The 18,150-nt window shown below is 48.3% G+C and overlaps 1 protein-coding gene across 1 annotated transcript in view; it reads left to right on the forward strand.

Moving 5' to 3' along the window:
* The window catches only part of CDK5RAP2 (CDK5 regulatory subunit associated protein 2), a 76,249-nt gene that overhangs the window by 37,185 nt on the left and 20,914 nt on the right, over positions 1–18,150 (forward strand). Inside the window, exons 19-27 of the mRNA XM_078382855.1 lie at positions 2,234–2,403; positions 2,830–2,842; positions 4,419–4,591; positions 7,711–8,170; positions 9,709–9,952; positions 13,506–13,607; positions 14,229–14,330; positions 15,666–16,236; positions 16,828–17,078. Of these exons, the coding sequence (XP_078238981.1) occupies positions 2,234–2,403; positions 2,830–2,842; positions 4,419–4,591; positions 7,711–8,170; positions 9,709–9,952; positions 13,506–13,607; positions 14,229–14,330; positions 15,666–16,236; positions 16,828–17,078 (2,086 nt within the window). The remainder of the gene's footprint in view (positions 1–2,233; positions 2,404–2,829; positions 2,843–4,418; positions 4,592–7,710; positions 8,171–9,708; positions 9,953–13,505; positions 13,608–14,228; positions 14,331–15,665; positions 16,237–16,827; positions 17,079–18,150) is intronic.

An 18,150-nucleotide genomic window follows, 5' to 3' on the forward strand; every position in this document is an offset into this window, starting at 1 on the left:
AAAAAGTTTTTTGATTCCGGGTCCCATCTTCCCCACCTGTTGTGGTCAAGAACGCAATGCATTCTTATTTCAAAAGATCCGGAGGGCACCCGTTTAGGGACGCGTCTCCTACAAATGATAGCCGGGCCTGGAGGATTGTGTATATTATTTCCCTTTGTCTGCAGCCGAACTTTCTTCCAGCAGACTTTCGGAGAAGACTTGATATGATTTTTATTGCCCCGTCATTAAGGATCCTGGGAAGATAAGTCCCGGGAGAATCAGTTAAGCTTAAGCAGAGATTGGCAAGATTGTTGTAAACCATAAACTTTACACAATATCGAGGAATGCCACGTTGAAGGAAGCAGAAAAGAGAGTCTGCTGGCAGTTTAAAGACCAGCAGATTTACAGTGGCATCCGATGCATTGGAGAAAGTGGGTTCTAGCCCTTAAAAACTTGTGCCATGATAAATCTGAGTCTGTAGGAGACTGGAGGGGCGGGCAGAGTCCATTCGTAACCCTCTTAGACAAGCACTGAAAACAGCTTGTACTTACTCTGTTTGCTTAGAAACAGGAGGGGAGGCAACCAGCAGCCTATGGGGCTGGCATGTGCCCAGATTGGCCACTGGCCATCATGCACACCAATGAACAGCATCGCACACAGCATGTTGACTCTGGGAGGATCCCTTCAGGCTCGTGATGTAGCTGTTTTATGGTGTCTGTATGGCCATAGCCTTATTTCCAGGGCCCTCGAGCCGAGCAGTAGGTCAGAGTGACAGTGTTTGAGAACATCTAGAGATGTCAACAGGATTTGACTTTCTAGGGGAGCTTTAACATCTCTTGGATCGTTGTGTGGTTTTTAATTTCATCACTGCTACGCTCTCAGCTGTACTTGATCTGGCTCATCCTCTCTTCCCGTCCCCACTTACAGTACAGTGGCGCCTCGCTAGACGATGATAATCCATTCCACTGAAATTGCTATTTAGTGAAATCATTGTCTAGCGAAAAGCATTTCCCCATTGGAATGCATTGAAACCTGTTTAATGCGTTCCAATGGGGAAGAATTGTCGTTGTATAGCGAAGATTGGCCATAGGGAAGCCGCTTTGCGAACCGCTGATCAGCTGTTTAAATTGCTGTCTTGTGAAGCTTAGATCCCGACAACACCCGTTTTGTGAGTGCAAAGGGAGCTGTCAAAATCGTTGTCTAGCGAAAATTGGTTTGCGAAGCAGGGACCAAACATTGTCCAGCGAAATTCCCCCATAGGAATCAGTGTTTTGGGAATAGCTATAGCGATCGCAAAAAGTCAATGTCTAGCAAAAAAACTGTCATGCGGGGTAACTGTCTAGCGAGGCGCCACTGTACCTGGCTGGACATGGAATGGCTCTTCTCACCTCCTCCCGCTGTCTGTGATTGGTTGATTGACTGACTGACGGATTGATGGATTTCATAGATGTTTATACCACTACTAACTATTCTAGTTGGCTGACAGTCAATAGAACCAAACAGAAATGACAATAAATCGAACAATAACAATGATACGATAAAAGAACAACTCAAAATCAACTTGAGTGTCGCAAGAAAAAGATGCCGTGAACATTAGCCCATCATCAGGCAGGCAGAGCCAGTGGTGAATGCATATGGCGTTGCCATCCCATGCCTTTGTAAAAAGTCTGGAGTAAACGTCTTAAAGGGAGGCAGGGAAGTAGACCAGGGAAACGTTGCTTTTTCCCCAGGACTGCTGTGGCCAGGTTGATGCATATCTCTCTCTCTCTCTCTCTCTTCCTCCTTCTCCTCCTCTGTTTCTTCCAGCTGGAATCGGAGGCAAAGTGGAGAGGGTTGTTGGGTTGCCACCAGACTCCATTAGCTATTGGAAACCTCAGAGTCCAAACGGATTCAGACTTCTCGAGATTATGCTGAGCAATGTCCTAGGCTTTTCTATTCCTTTGTGGGGCTGGGGCAAGAATAGCTCCACTGAATCCAAGTCAATGCCAGCGTTCTGCGTTGCTGAGAAAATAATGCCGGCATCTCTGAATCGCAATCACATCCTTTTAAAAATATATATATATTAGTCTTTTTCTTGGATCTGTGAACATCAGCTAACCCCATGTTTGTTATTCTGTTGCAGGCATTTTTTTTAAAAAAGATTTTCCTTTCTTTGTTTTTTTTAAAAGACACAACTTATTTGTACATGTTTCATATCACCTGGTTTTGTTTTGCAAACACCCTATTTTTCACCTCATTCCATACTTCTGTGTAGTTTCTGGAAAGCACGGAAGTTGACAAAACTCTGACGGAAGCTTTCGATGAAGAGTCAAACACGCTGAGTTACCCGTGTCCCGAGACCGTCAGCGAGGTGCGATTGTTGTCAATATCTGCAGTGTTGATTTCCATCTCTCTCTCTCTCTCTCTCTCTCTCTCTCTCTCTCTGTGGGGGAATTAATGGCTTGGTTTTGCTTCCTTACCTCTTTTGATTTGGTTTGGGTGGAGCCCTCTCTTTTGCTGCCAGCCCTCTATTTCTGATCTGAATTGCTCTTCTCACACTGCGATCTTCTTGGTCGTGCAGGAAGAGATGCTTTTCTTCTCTTATCCATGACTTGGGATGGGATTTTTTGATTTTCTGGACTACAAATTGCCACAGTTCTCCATTTTTGCAATTCTATCCTACCTTGTAAACACCCCAGTGGGTTTGATACAGTTGGGAGAGAAGCCTAAATTAGAAAGCTTTGAGGTTGAGCTTGGCCAAGCTCCACCTAACCTTCCAGTTCCTGCCCTAGTGCTAGCTGGGAGCTTTCTTTTTGAACAGGAAGCTAGGCAGAGCTCGGCCTAGCTCAGCCTCAGTGTCTTCCAGTCCAGGCCTTGCTACCAGGTGAGCCACACTGAGGAGTTTGTAAGGTGCCTTCAAAGTAGATAGAACTCCCAGAATGGAGAATTACGGCATTGGTTGTCTAGAAAAATCTGAAAATCCCATCTTTAACCATCACCACAGTGGTGCCTCGCTTGACGATGTTAATTCGTTCCAGCAAAATCGCTGTAGAGCGAAAACATAGTCAAACGAAATTTTTAAAAAACATTGAAACACATTAAAACCCGGTTAATGTGTTCCAGTGGGCTGAATACCTGCTCATCCAGCAAAGATCCTCCATACAGCGGCCATTTTCGGTGCCTGTAAAGCAAGAAATCCGTCCTAGAAAACAACGGTGGGCCATTTTGTTTGATCACCTGTTTGCTGATCGTCGTAAAGCGAAAATCGCTAAGCGAAATTCCCCCATTTAAACCATCATTTTGCGATCGCAATTGCGATCGCAAAAACCTCATTGTAAATCAATTTCCTCGTTAAGCGAGGCAATAGTTAAGCGGGGCACGACTGTATTTCTATTCTAGATACCTTGCGATTCCAACTGTTTGAAGCCCTTTGCTCGTAGATTGATGTCTTCTGACACCTGCTCTGGCCAACCTTTTCTAAGACGAGACCAGCTATTTCTTATCTAAGATGGTTACTTTTCCTTATGTACATGATCATGAAGAGATGCTGAGATGGCTCTTGCGTGCTCCACCATGGAGACCAGTCCACTTCGCAGAGACCCTGAGGAGAGCTTTCTTGGCTTTCACACCTGATTTATGGAACGCCTTTCCCTTAGAGGCTTAACTGTTGCAGACACTAATCTCAATTGGTACCAGGTTAAAACATAATTATTCACCAAGGTCTGGGGGTGAAGGATCACAATTTTAGTAGACTGTGGAGGGTTCTTTGTTATTGCTAGTTTTAATGTTTTCTGTAGCTTATTTAGAATGCTTTTAAACAATCGTAAACGTGTTTCTAAATCATTGCATTGCTTTATACTGTGTTGTTCTTGCAACTTTGCCCCGAGATCCAGGAACATAGGGCAGCATATCAATGTTTTAAAGAAATAAATGCATATGTAAATTTGCGGCCACCCATCTAGAACCAGAAAACTCACAAAAAAGAAGAAGAAAAAACTTTAGAATGGCGGTCGATTTTTCATATGCTAATTGATGTCAATTTACTCAGTCGCTTAATGAACTAAATCACAGAAGATTAATCGATGTGAGATTTGTTTAATTAAGTGACAGCTCTGCTAAGGGAGCATTGAGGCTTTTGACGTTCTCGGAAGAGGCCTCTTACGGAGACGCCTTCAAGGAAGCCGTGCTTCCGATTCCCTGCACAAGCCGGTGGCTTTTTTTTTAACCTATTTTCGGGGTCCAAAAAGCAGATCAAACAGGTGTTCATTAGTCTCTGTAGTCACGAATCGCTTCCAAGAGACAGCAAGAGAGGCTGGCTTTATAATGTAAATTAAGTTCCTCCAAGATGATAAAAGTCTTACTATGTAAAAGATTATAACCCACGAAGCCAGAGAGAACTTGGGTATGCCGGTCTTTGGCATGGTTTTTCTGAAGATAACATGTTTTTTTTCCCCCTGCAGGTAATTCCTTCTGACTGTTCGGATCGACAGCACAGGAATCTAAATAAGCCCGAGCCGGAACATGAGTCGGCTGTCGGCAAAATCTGCAGCGCGAGCGTGGCGGGTGAAAAATGTGGCGCTCAGGAGAGGAGTGTTCTCTTAAATGAAACCAGCCCAGCGCTACACGGATCGCAGTAAGCAGCCGGCTTAGGAATGGCACCTTTGATAGCGGTTCTCTTGGGCCGGGGGGGGGTGTGTGTGGAAAGGGAGAAGGAGTGCAGTTTGATTTAAAGCGAATTTAGATAATGGGCCTCTGCTTCATTTACCTGGGAGATTGGCCGGCTTCCTTTGGAAGTGGGGACAGCCTGCAATTAAGTAATTAGGAGGAGAAGCAGAGCCTAGCATGTGAAATAAAACAGCCAAAGGACATTCCCCCCCCCAAAAAAACCTCAACTCTCCATGGAAATCAAAGGTTGCACAAGTGGACGGGTGTGACCAAAGCCATTAGTTGCAAAGACGGGAAGTGAGGATGGTCCAGAAGGAAATCTCATATATTTTGGCCTCTGCCGTTGTCACGATGGGGTAACCTTTGGGCTTACTTTTACTGGTAAGGGAGGGAAGACTTGGAAAACAGAGGGGGGGAGACCTTAAGCCTCTTCCAGCTGGGCAGGACCCCCGGCTTGTCAGTCAGGCCTGGGCATCTATCTCTGCAGGAAGGATGCTGCAAAAGCGTTTCTTCCTTCCTTCGCATTGTGGGTAAATGGCATTTATATCTTATCTTTCTCCTAAGGCGGTGATTCCCAACTTTGGGTGACCCAGGTGTTCTTGGACTGCAATTCCCAGAAGTCTTCGCCACCAGCTGTGCTGCCCTGGGGTTTCTGGGAATTTTTTGGCCCAGATTACCTTACCCAAAATTGGGAGCCCCTGATCTGGTGACTCAAAGGCTCTTTGGTCTCCCTCTTTTCTATAAAGAAGTGGTTTCCCCAACCTTGGTCCCCCAGATGGTCTTGGTCTAAAGCTCCCGGAAGCCTTCGCCATGACCTGGTGCAGGCCAGGGTTTCTGGGAGTGGTAGTCCAAAAGTTGTGACCATCCCAAACATCATACAGTCAGGTCCATGGTTAAAGTAGGTCTTGATCCCGGATCTCCTTAAGTCCCTCTGCGGCTGTTCTGACGTGGCTTCTCGTGAACCGAGAAGGATTTGCATTTTGCATTGAAGGATTTGCATTTTGAAAATGTGGGGGTAAATAACTGCTCACCTGCAGTGCCCCTAGGATGTCCGAGATCTTTCTGAATGGACCTAGTTGCTTTTCATCCATCTTCAGGCCACTAACTATGAAAGTTGGTCACCAAGAAAAGTCAAGTGGCAGAGGAGCAACATCTTAAAATCAGAATCCCTAACATTGGCTGAAATCCTGTTGTGAGACTTAACATTTAGACAGAAATTGCTGTAAGTTAAGAAACCTGATCTGTTGCCTACTGATGTGTTCAGCTTGGCCTGCGATAGGTAGTGTCTATGGAGATTTCTTAACTTGCTGAAGTTTACTGCTAAAAGTTAAGTTGTTTGCGTAACCATGCAATAGGATTTCAGCTGTTGGGTTCCCTTTCTGTGCTTTGCTTCAAAGTTTGCTAACGACTGTTTCTCTCCCACTCTCCCTATGTTTTTTTAAACACACAGTCCTTCCTTAATGCCTCGCTGTAAATTCTCCAGCTTGATGGGTGCCAAGACGGTAGTAGTGGGGTAGCTTAATTCCCGCGAATGGCATTAGACGCCAGCGTGGAGGCATTAAAACACACTTAGCATTCTCCTTTTCAAATGCCAGCCTCCTAAATGCCTCTGTTCTCAGCAGCTGATTGTAATTCAAATGGCACCAAACATTTCTTTATTGACAACGCACGAAATTAAGAAGCGGGATTTGTTTTGGAGGGTGGAGTATCCTTTATTTAGTTTCTGTCGGATGGCTAAATGGATTCCTGCAGACAGTGGTCCTGGAGCCATTAGCAGCACGGCTGGCCGTTCTTATAAGTTGGCTGCCGTGGTATTCTTGCTTCTCAGATGTTTTATATGTAGCAAGGAAAGTCTTCCTGAAGAGGCTTAAGCTGTAAGCGGAGAGAACGACCACTCCCTCCCTCCCTCCATCAGCCTGCCAGCCCACTCGCCCACCCAACCAATGATTGATTGATTGATTGATCGATCGATCGATCAGTCAGTCAATCAATCAGTCTATCTATCTGTCTGTCTGTCTTAGAGATCAGTACTCAGAATAAAGCAAGACTGTTAGTGTTCTGATACTTGTGGTTCAGAAAGACACGTCACAGAAGGAGAAGCAGATGGGGAGGGAAAAGGAAAACAGCGTCCAGTTATTTGTTGCTAGGGTTCCCTGTTCTCCTCCTTGTCCCAACCCAGGGTAGCAAATATTCCTGCGATTCAGAGGCAGCAACTGAGGAGCAGGCAGCTGTTTCCTGAACGTGGGCTTTGCCAGCTTTGTGCAAGGGATTAGGAAAGCGTTTGGCGAAATATTCCCACCCTGGATAGAGGGTGGCTTGGAGAGAGGGCAGTGCCCTGTTTCCATTACGTCTAGTGTCTACTAATTAGACCTGAGCACAGAGGTTGAATTTCCGGTGATTGTGGATTATGCACACCTACAGTGGACACCTGATGCTGGAAAGTGTGGCTTCCGCGATGGTAGGGCGATGAACCCGCTCCGGGTTTTTATCTGAATTTTATGGGAGCTTCTCCGAGTTGCTGGACCACATTTTGGTGTTCACTTGAAGTAGTCACTTGAAGTTTAGGCTAAAACCCACAGTCGGTGCCCCACCTCCCCTGGCATCAGACCCAACATCCTCCTTTACAAACAGGCGCAAACTTCTGTGGTTGCCTTCTACGGTTTCATGCCATTAGGTTGATCAGGTTCAGTATCACCAATGCCAGGTCCCTTGCGCGGCAGAGGCGGGCCCAGTTCTCACCCCCAGCGCCGGCTGCCGGAAGCGCCAGAACTGTAAAGGCTCAAAATTTAGAAAGCATCAAAACTAGAAGGGAACAGATACCCAATTCTCTTTTTTGGGTGGGCGGGCAGGCTCGAAGGGACCCTGTAATCTTCCCAGCCAAATATTCTCAGAAGGCACAAGTGGGAACCTCCATTTTATGGTAAAAAGGAGGTCTGAGGTTTTCATTTGAGAAAATTTGTGATTATTAAAATAAACCAAATAATTGCTTCTATTTTCCTGCACTTGTGCAGACTTTAGCCGACTGTAATCTTGTTTTCTTACAAATGCTGTTCTTCTTTTCTTTTCTTTTCACCCTCCGGGTAAAAGCAGACAAGCAGAAATAGAAATTGCAAATATACCGTTAGATCATCTGAGCCCGCTCGAGCGAGGCGGTTCAAGCGACGACCGTGGGGATAAAGATGAGAAAGGTCTTGAGCGACTCGTTATTCAGCAGAGGCCGGAATCCAGGAAGCCGGCCCAAGTACGCAAATCCCCCCAGCCTGGAGCCACGTCCCAGCCCGCTTCGACGGAAAAGGACGCGCTTGACGCCAAGCCAGCACCGCCGATCGGCGTTGACGTGGAACCGTCAGAAGCGGAAGCAACGGAGACAGCTAGACAAACAGTGACTTCCGAAGGGTTGCTGGTGAGGCAGCAACATGAAGGCAGTACGGCGGCCTCGGGAGACAGAGGGAAGTCTTCCAGATTCGACGAGGACCGCTGGCAGAGGGAAGCCGACACGAAGAGCAAAGAGCAGGAGACCCCCACGCGGACCCAGAAGGCCAACAAAGTGAGTTCTCGAGGTACCCCTTGGGATCGTGAAAGTCAAGATCCTTTTTATGTAGCTCTGAAGCACCACCCGAAGAGTTGGGCATGAGCCGTTTTACAACATATTCCGTCACAGTCTGAATATTTAGGCTGTATCCCTACAGGGGTTTCTCACTGAAGGCTTTTGGGGTCGGGCGATGGGTTCTGGGCATGGCCACCCCGGTGGGAGATTCTTGCGTTCATAGACCCTTCACTCCTGATGGGGATTCATACATTTACAGTAGCAGGATAGGGAGAGAAGCCAGCTTGACGTTGTATCACCATTTTCGCCATTATGGCTAATAAGCCATTGATCGGCTATGTTCCGTGAATGTGCTTAATTTAAGAGCGAGGAATAAGATGTTATGGTCCGGCTATCACAACACTCAGGAACAATTCCTAAGGTAACGACGCATTGTGCGGAGAAATACCTCCTTTTCTTTTTCGTGCATGGATTTGCAGGATTCTTGGAAGGATGCAATTAGATAAGAATTACTTTTTAAAACCTATAGAAATCTGATTTGGTCTATCTACCGTTCAGAGCCTCAGGATAACAATGGAGGTGATTGCTAACCACAATGGGAGGAGATGCCTCTTGGCATGGTTTGAGGTTTCTCTCTTCTTTTTCCTCCCCCCAATCTTTCACACCTCCCTCGGCAAAGAGGGCTGAATTCCATTATTGGTGGGCCCTTTTTCGACATGGAAAAGGTAGATGCGGCCAAAGTTTTCTCCAATGCTGACTTTTTGTTCCCTTATTTTACTTGATGCCATTGTCCTGATGGCAGTTCTTCTCACGGTGGGCATGATCTAGCCGTGAAGCTACTGTGAAAATATTGTGGCCCCACGGGCCGGGTCAGATTTGGCTCCATGGTAAAGGTAAAGGTTCCCCTTGACAATTTTTGTCCAGTCGTGTTCGACTCTAGGGGGCGGTGCTCATCCCCGTTTCCAAGCCATAGAGCCAGCGTTTTGTCCGAAGACAATCTTCCGTGGTCACATGGCCAGCGCGACTTAGACACAGAACGCTGTTACCTTCCCACCACAGTGGTCCCTATTTATCTACAGTACTTGCATTTGCATGCTTTCGAACCGCTAGGTTGGCAGGAGCTGGGACAAGCGACGGGCGCTCACTCCGTCGCCTGGATTCGATCTTACGACTGCTGGTCTTCTGACCCTGCAGCACAGGCTTTTGTGGTTTAGCCTGCAGCGCCACCACGTCCCTCTCGGCTCCATGAACTCACCCTAAAGCCAAATTAGAAAGAGGATAATATCTCCCTGCCCTTACTCCGAATGGACAAAATGTCTTCATCTTGTTTCACATTGCACAGCACCTCGTTGTTACAGCCTCGTGGGGAGACTCAGAGCTCTTTCAGAGTGGAAATATTTCCCCCTCTGTAAATACTTAGCCCCTTTATTTCTCCTTCCAAAATGTTTGCAACTGAATTTCAGTCTATAACTTATCTACCGAAGCTTTCTGGTGCCCTTCTGATGAACTTAACACATGTTTTATTCTGTGTTATTCAGAGCGATCTTTGTTACGCCACCAAGAAATCCCGTCTGCCTGTTTTGCTCAAACCCTCAAGATCCTTAGGAAGTGTCTCCTCAAGTGCCTCCTCCCAGAAGCCGGACATGCACCTCCTGCATCGCATGTTCAACCTGGACGAAGGTCTGAAGGGAAGATACATGGAGGCCCAGCCGCTGAAGGATGAATGTCCATCCAACGGGACTGAAAAGGGCACCTCTGAGCAGGAAGGGATATTAGCTGGAGGTAAGCAAGCAGTCACCATTGTCAACAAGGGGATATCTGTATTTACTGTAGGACCCACATATCTGTGGGGGATTGGTTCCAAGCCCCACCCCCATGGGTGCTGAAAACCGCTGATAATAGCTAATGCTATATTTCTATATAGCTGAGTAAAAGAGAAAAATCCAGAAAAAAAGTATGTTCACATGTATTAGCAGAACTGGACACTAGGGGGAGCCAGAGATCACAGTTCAACAACAAGAATACATAGTATGGTCTCTGGCTCCCTTTAGTGGCCAGTTCTGGTAAATACATCATGGAAATATATATATTTAGTTTATTTGCATGGTGGAAAGCCAGGGCAGGGTCACTGGGTACAGAGCAGGTGCCGCAGGGGCTGAATTACATCCATAGGGTCCCTTCCACCCATGAAGTTCTAAGGTGATGGTGGTGGTGGTGATGATGATAAATGTGTGTGTTGAGTGAGTGTTTTTGACTTCTCGACATATCAACAAGGAGTGGCATGTTCTTGTTTTTCTCTTCAACATCCAACATGACACCAGAGAGAGGATCTGTAGTTTGGCTTCAGGGAATCAAGCAACGGTCCAAGGAATCGCTGCGGTGTGGGGCCGTCTTAAAAAAGAATCGATCCATCACCCCCACCTCCAGCACAGCACCGAATGTGCTCTTGTGCACCACTGACGCTTTTCTTCCAGCCGAGCGCACTATTAAATCCATTTCCCTGTCCACAGTGTTAAAATGATCTACTTTCCCTGTCTCCGAGCAAACAAGTGTCTTCATAAAATTTTTTAGTGTTCCGCAACTGTCTTATTTATTAGACTTATTCTCTTATGTGCCACTTTAGCTGCCGAGGAAAAGCACATTGGGAAACCCGAGATAATGTGCATAATAAATAAAGAGGCGGGCTTTAACATTTTATCTCCAGTGGAGCGCACAAACGCTCGTGTGTTGCGTGCCTCTGTGGTGCAATGGAATCGGGAAGTTGGGCTGGTTCCCTCGGGTTATGTAGTCCTTCCCTCTTACCAAGGGGGGGGTGTACAGTTAAGCCTCTCTGGCAGTCCCTCCTGCCTCTTAAGTCACTCCATTCCCCACAGTCAGATCCTTGTTATTCATCCTAGGATCATGGAGTTGGAAAGGGCTTATAAGGCCGTCGGGTCCAACCCCTTGCCCCCAAGGGAGGAATCCAGATCATAGCAGATCTGAGAGAGGGCGATCCAGTTTTCTCTTGAAGCGTTGGAGCTCTCAAACCCCCTCCCCACCCCGGTCATGGGTCCCATTGTCATACTGCTATAACAGGAAGTTTTTTTCCTGATATTCAGCCAAAATCTGGCTTCCTTTAACTTGAGCCCATGGTTGCGTGTCCTGCCCTCTGGGAGGATGGAGGACAGATCCTGCCCCTCCTCTGGATGACGGCCTTTCAAGTCTTTGAAAAGTGCTCTCCTCTCTCTGTCCTCTTTTCTCAAGGCTAAGCAGAGAACCTTCCTGCTTTGAATCGCAGCAGAAAGGCTCCCTGTAAATGGAGAACTATTGAGATCGAAGCAAAGGAGAACCAAAGGGTTCTGCAGAGGAGGAACTACAGGGTCTCGGATTTGACAAACCGAACCAAAAAGGGAGGCTCAAGCTCTGGAGAGCTGCTGTATCAGGCCTCCAGCACCAGGAGCAGTCTATCTCTCAACCCCAGCAGATTTTGTACTTTTGCCTTCCCGCCATCCTTCTTGGATTCCTGGTGGAACATCCGGTTGGCCCCCTGAAGAAACTAGGGTGGACATCCATGGCCCTCTAGATGTTCTTGGCCGACAGCTCCCAACACTGCAGCCAGGGGTGAGGGCTTATGGCAGCTTTGGTCCAAAGCTACCTGGAGGACTAGCATCACCCAACCCTGCTGGACTCAACAGGCCTCTCGCCTAACCCAACAAGGTTCTCCTTCAGTAGATGGTAACCGCAAACCAAGTTCTCTGTGTCCTGTGTGCATTCTTACATTGGTAGCAGCTCCGAATACATCATCACCTGGAACACACCCTGTTGGATCTGATTTGGACCGCTAAGCGGGGATGGGCCTGGTTAAGCCTTGGAAGGGAGGCCACCTCTTATCTTCTCTCAAATGTGTCGGCTTCTTGCCAGACCTTTTAGGCGAAAGTTCTTTCACCGCCTTTACCTTCACGTAGATGGAAAGGCCGGGCACTCCCTACCCACACAGTGGGAACGCGCGGATATTTTCTTTTTCATTTTTACAGCCACAGACTCTTCTTCCTCCTATCCTCCTCCACCAACTCAAGCTGGTTCTCATCCCAGCCCCCCATTTCTCAGCGCTTACTTATTTGGACCAAACTTCTCCCCTGTGGGCATCTGGCATTAGTTAAGAACTAATTACTTCACAGCCAGACGTCGTGGAAGCCCTCGGGCTTCTCCTCCTCCTCATCCCTAGGTTGGCCGCCACAGTTTGGGATCTTAGGGCACTTTGGGGTTTTTAAGAAGAATTCTACTCAGTAGGGCAGAAAATTTGTCCTCCGTCAGACAGAAAAAGTGTGTCATCCGCCGCAGGGAAAAGCATACAAGACTCCTACCTGTAGCATTTCTCCGTTTCTAATCGAGGAGAGCCTCTTGGCTGAAAGCCGTTCTCTGGGAGCAATTCTGAAACCCTCGTTGTGTACAAAAAGGTGGCAGGTAAAAAAATATGAATGCTGTCCCCCTTTTCTGTTTTGGCTGAAACTTCAAACCTCAGTGGATCTCAAAACCCTGGTTGGCAAAACTAGATTCAGGCCACCTTGGGCTTCGAAGGCCAGACAAAGTATGGAAGAAACGGCAAGCCATCCCGTCTGGTTGCCATTCTCCTTCAGGACCAGCCAACAAGGGAGAGGGAGAGAGAGAGCACTTTATTGATTTTTGGGCACACAGATGGCCTTCCCAGGACCCCTCTTGAAAGGGTAATCATCCTTAGGGATGATCGAGTCCGACCCCTCTCAAGGAGGCCCAGTGGGGAATTGAATTCCCAACCTCTGGAGACCTCAACTACCGAGCTATCCAGCAGTTCAATAATCATCTGAGAATTGCAGAGCTGGAAGGGACCCTAAGGGATCATCAAGTCCATCCCCCCATCAGGGAGGCCCGGGTGGTGGTTTCAAACTCCCAACCTCGTGCTCTGCAGCCCGTTCACCAAACCCACTGAGCAATCCAGCAGTGTTTACTAGATGTGCAGATATGCATTTCAGGCCTTTGCTTGCCCTTTCTGAAGACCAGTGTGCTTTTCTACGTTGCTAAAATAATTCCTTTAGAAACCTCGGAAGCTGCTTTACGTTCAGTTGGGCCCTTGATCTGCTTTAGCTCACCACTAAGTATCAGCCGGGACTCCTTCCTCGCCCTCTCTGAAGAGTCTTCTCTTCCCTGGTGGCCTCCCATCCAGAACTCACTGGGCCTGACTCTGCTTAACTGTTGACATCAGACCAGATCCAGCACACGCAACATGATCGAGGGGATCGCGTTTTCAAAATGCATGTTTTGTTTTTCCCGTCAACGGAAATTTGCCTGCTCTTGACAACCCTTCCTGGTGTTTCTTTAGTGGAATCCTTGATCAAACTGGATGACACCGAAGCAGATGTTAGCTTGTCCAGCGTGGGAAGCCAAGACGCCGCATCGGGCAAGGATGGAAGCACCAGCCAAGGTATCGGAGGAGTGCCCGGCAGTTTGCTCTGTGTGTGTGCGGGAGAGGAGCCGCGTCGGCAGAAGCAGCTCAACATTTTGTCAGTTGTGCATTATATCTCAAACAGTTGTTTTGCCGGAGTTAATGGTCTCGTTTTACCCCTGTGGCTTTTAAATATTGCCGACTTTAATTAGCCCAGATGAGCGGCCGCGGAGAATTCTGTTGTCATCTTTTCAGAGTGACACTTTTGGGAAGGGTCGTCCGGATTTATGACAACGCGTTCGGAAGTTAATAACAGGATGATGATTCGCAGGGCTGAGATCGTTGTCCTTTTCGGACCTGCATTTTTGGTTTTCCTGAACTGGTGGGGTTGGTGGGACAGTTTTCTGCTCCAACAAGATGGGTTTGTCTCGTGGACTGCCTGTAATGGAAAAGGATGGAAAAAATGGAATATCTAAAAGGCTCTTTTCAGTTTTGAAACACTGGGGGCGGTTATGATCACATTATAGCACCATAAATTCATTTCCGTTACTAGAGACTAGACTTCCCTTTTTTTTCTGGCTAGTAAAACTAATTTTGGTTGGGAGAGGCGATGGGGGCCGGGGTCCATATATAGTCATCTTCTTTCCACCTTTCCCCCAGTTGATCCATCGCTCAAACTGCAAGGCTCCGAAGCAGACACCAGTTTCTCCAGCAACAGAAGCAAAGCTGACCCCAGTAGCAAGGACCAAAGCACGGGCCAAGGTATCAGGGAGATGCTCAGCAGCACGTCAGATGGAGGGAGCACCTGGGTCTGCAGAATGAGGCCGCTTTGTTACTTGTATATCTTAATTGTGGCAAATGGCTCCTGTGCTGGAGTTAATCCCCCCTTTTTTACCGCTGTTGGTGGCTTTTAAATACTGCTTATTTAATTAGCTCAAACCGGCAGTCTCCAGAGCTCTAGCTACAGCTTGTTAAGATTTTTACTTCTTTTAAAGGGTCGCTGCTATTTATGACAACGGGTTCCCATATAATCAGGAGAAGTGTGCCCCCCCCTCCCTCTGAGCCACAGAAATTCGGTTGTCCGGCTTCTGTGTTTTAAAAGGCGTTGGCAAATGTATTTTGATTTCTGAAGCTTTCCGACCCGTGGCTTTCTTTCGCCCCAACCCCAGTCCGCTTTTCCGAAAATGTAGCTGAATTGTTTATTGCAGATGATAAATAAGCCGAACACCACGAGCCTTACGGCAGAGCCGTGCTGGGAGAACAAAGAGGCCTTCAAAAATTACAGGCTGTGCCTTTCGGGTGGAGATCCCGTGCGATTTCTCGCTTGGCGTTGCGTAAGCTAGAGATCTTGCCGGAATGAACAGGCCTTACGCTTGTACCGTGGGGTGCCGAATCCCTCCGTGCCCTCCCTTGGAAACGGTCAGACGGCCTGCCCAGCGAAGCATCCCAGAAGCAGAAGGAACAAACGGAGGTTTGCCCAGCACCCCTTAGTAAGGATTTTGACCCTCTCTACATGGCTTGATCGCCTCCTTGTGAGTTCCCCAGACTGGTGGTTCCCAATGTTGGATCACTCAGGTGTTCTTGGACTACAACTCCCAGAACCCCCGGCCAGCACAGTGGGTGGTGATGACTTCTGGGAGTTTTAGTCCAAGAAGACCCAGGTCACCCAAGTTTGGGAACCTCCCTAGATCCTTGATTGCAGAAGGTGGGGAGTTTCTGTCTGTAATCACTAACTTTCAGGAGAACCTTTTCATCTAGAATTGAAGGAGTGGTGGATTTGGGAGGACCCCAAGGTTAATCTAGTCCAGCGTTTCTCAACCTTAGGTCCCCGGGCACAGGTAGTTGGGAAGATTTTTGGGCGTTTTAGCCCAGGATCACCTGGGGACCCAAAGTAGGGGCCCGCCCAACTAGTGCTAAGGCAAGAAGGGACAGCTAAGGCCTCTTTGACAGTGGACACCCAACCTCTGTTTTAAACACCTCCAAAGAGGGTGAGGTCACCAACTTCCAGGGCCGTCTGTCCTCCTCTCAACCCCTCAGACCGCCAGGAAGCTGTTCCTAAGGTTTAGTCTTCATCTCTTTGTTCTTGTACATTTGCAGAAATCGAAACCGACAAGCCCGAGTCAAATCTACCGAGTCCGGATCCCGCCCCGGCTGTCCCCACGAAGCTGGATGCGGACACAATGACCACTGCTAGCCTTCTGTCTCTCCAGCCGAGCGTCGCGGGCGTTGAGGCGTTCGACTGCGAAGCCACCGATGACATCAAGGAATTGAAGCAGAGAGTTCAGGATCTGAAGTCCGAGCTGGCCAAGTACCGCACGCTGGCAGCCAATTTTGTCGGGCCTAACAAAGAACTGCCTTCTGGGGATGCCCTCGAAGTGGTCCAGGACGGAGGAGAACGCCTTCCGGACAATGGCACGCCCCTGGTGCCGGACAGCGGCAAGCCTGAGTCTCGGACCTCCGGCGCCCCCCAGCAAGCGGCCGGTCCGATGCCGGTCGAGGATCTTGCCTCCCGCTTGTCTGAGCCGCATCACGAAGCCTTGGTGGAAAAGCTCCAGGAGCTGTTGTCGGAAAACGAGGTGGAGCTAGAAAAAGAGCAGATTGCAAACATGCACCTCCTGGACAAGGTGTGCCGTCTGCAGAGAAGGCTGAAGGGGGTCCTGCTGGAGGGGTGAGTAGCGACGAGGCAGACGTTCGGGGAAGGGGTTTGGAAGGAAGGGCCCTGGAGGCGGCACCAAGAGAGGATCAGGAGATTCTCCCTTTGGCCTTCGGGGTCCAGAGGGCCTCCCTCGATCCCTCCTTACCGTGCAGGCTGGAGTGGACAGAATGATGGACTCGGACTCTGGAGACGAGGGTTCGAGTACCCACTCAGCCCTGGAAATTCACAGGAGGTGGTGTGGCCCTGGTGGAATCTCCTTTACCTTGAAAGTCAGTTCCAACTGGACAGCACAGATCCACCCCACCTTAGAGGCTGGCCTGTTTTACATGGGACTGGCGACCACGACCTTGGTCAGATCTTGGGTCGCCCGTGCACCTGGAGCTTAAAAGAAATATAAATTTCTTTTATAATTTATATATAAATATAGTTCTTCACTGTAAACACATCTGAATCCAAGTGAGCTCCGAGGGGGTCGCAGAAGGGGCTGCAAGACCTCTTTGCTGCTGTTTGGGCTTGAACAAGAAATCTAGCCTGAGGTATCGCTCGTTAACTTGGTTAAAAACGAGTCGCACCTTGTTTGGACGATTGGCCTTTGTTTTCCAGGCCCGACTCCCCCGTCGGATCGCCGGCGCCGGAGGACCAGTGCCAGAAGATCCGAGAGAGCCACACCCTCTGCGTGGCTTACCGCCAGCACCTGACCAACCTGATCCGAGCGTTTGAGGAGCTCCTGCAGGCGAGCGAAGTGGATTATTACGTTGCCGAGGGCTTCCGGGAGCAGCTCAACCGAAGCGCCCGGCTGTTCGAACACTTGGAAGAGCAGTGTCTGTATGGTGGGTGGCCACATCTTCTCCTTAATCAACCATGAATCTTAGCTCTAAAGGCCTGTGTCTGGTCTAGCCTTTTTGAGGTTTGTTCTTGCTCCACTCTGCAAGGCGGAGTAACTTTGGACTGCTCCGAAAGGTAATTGACTCGTTTAGATTCCTGGGAGAGTTTGTTAGCTTATAGGAGACAACAAGCAAGGGATATGAGTCACGCACCCATCTGTATTCAGATAACATGCGACTCCTCTCTTGTTTTCATGTCCTGGTCCAGTTCAGGACTGGGTGAGGCCAAACAAATAGCAGCTTAATCTAGACATCTGCCGTTTTCGTAATTAAAAATATTAGTCACTCGCTTTTCCGCCCACCTTCAAAGCGATGCACCATGCATATTAAAAATCAGTTACAACACATTTTAGACATTATTTAAAAGCTTATTAAAATGTCCCTTAACAGCAGTTTGGAAACATTCGTTAAAAGCTGACTTTAAAGAAAAAATTGCAGTTTGTCCTGCCTACTCAGAAGCTCAGGGAATGGAGCCGAGCTGACTTCCCCTGGCGGGGAGTTCCACAGGTGAGGTGCAGCGACAGAGAAGGCCCCGTCTTGTGGTCCCGCCAACTAAACCTCTCTGGGTGTCACGGTGCACAACGTGGTATCCGTTGAACATCTCTCAGGTCCGGGGCGGCCACCTGGTGGGTGGTGATGCCGTCGGTTCTGGGTTCGGATGATCTGGAATTAATTGTCCAGCCCGTTAAACCTCCCTGTAAATATATGAAGAAATCTAGGAGCAGAATCTCTGCTTCGTGGCAGCTGGTGCCAGCAGGAAGCGGTGCTGAGGCTTTGCCGCATCCGGCCACCAGAACCGTAACTTTGTGGGTTTACAGAACACTTCGAGATCCGATGCCCTTCTGACTGCAGGTAGCAAGAGGTTTCAATCCGAGCCGCAGCCTTTACGCCTTGCGTGCCTCTCCAGCAGCCTCCCAAGACTGAGTGTATTCAATTATCATATATCAGATTCTTTGCATTGGAAATAAGGTTCTCCAGCGAATAAACATTAAAACGTCTTTCCGTTCGAATCAGCAGATGGTATCATATATACTAATGAAGC

This window comes from Pogona vitticeps, chromosome ZW-PAR, assembly GCF_051106095.1.
Source record: "Pogona vitticeps strain Pit_001003342236 chromosome ZW-PAR, PviZW2.1, whole genome shotgun sequence".
Classification (NCBI taxonomy): Eukaryota; Metazoa; Chordata; class Lepidosauria; order Squamata; family Agamidae; genus Pogona; species Pogona vitticeps.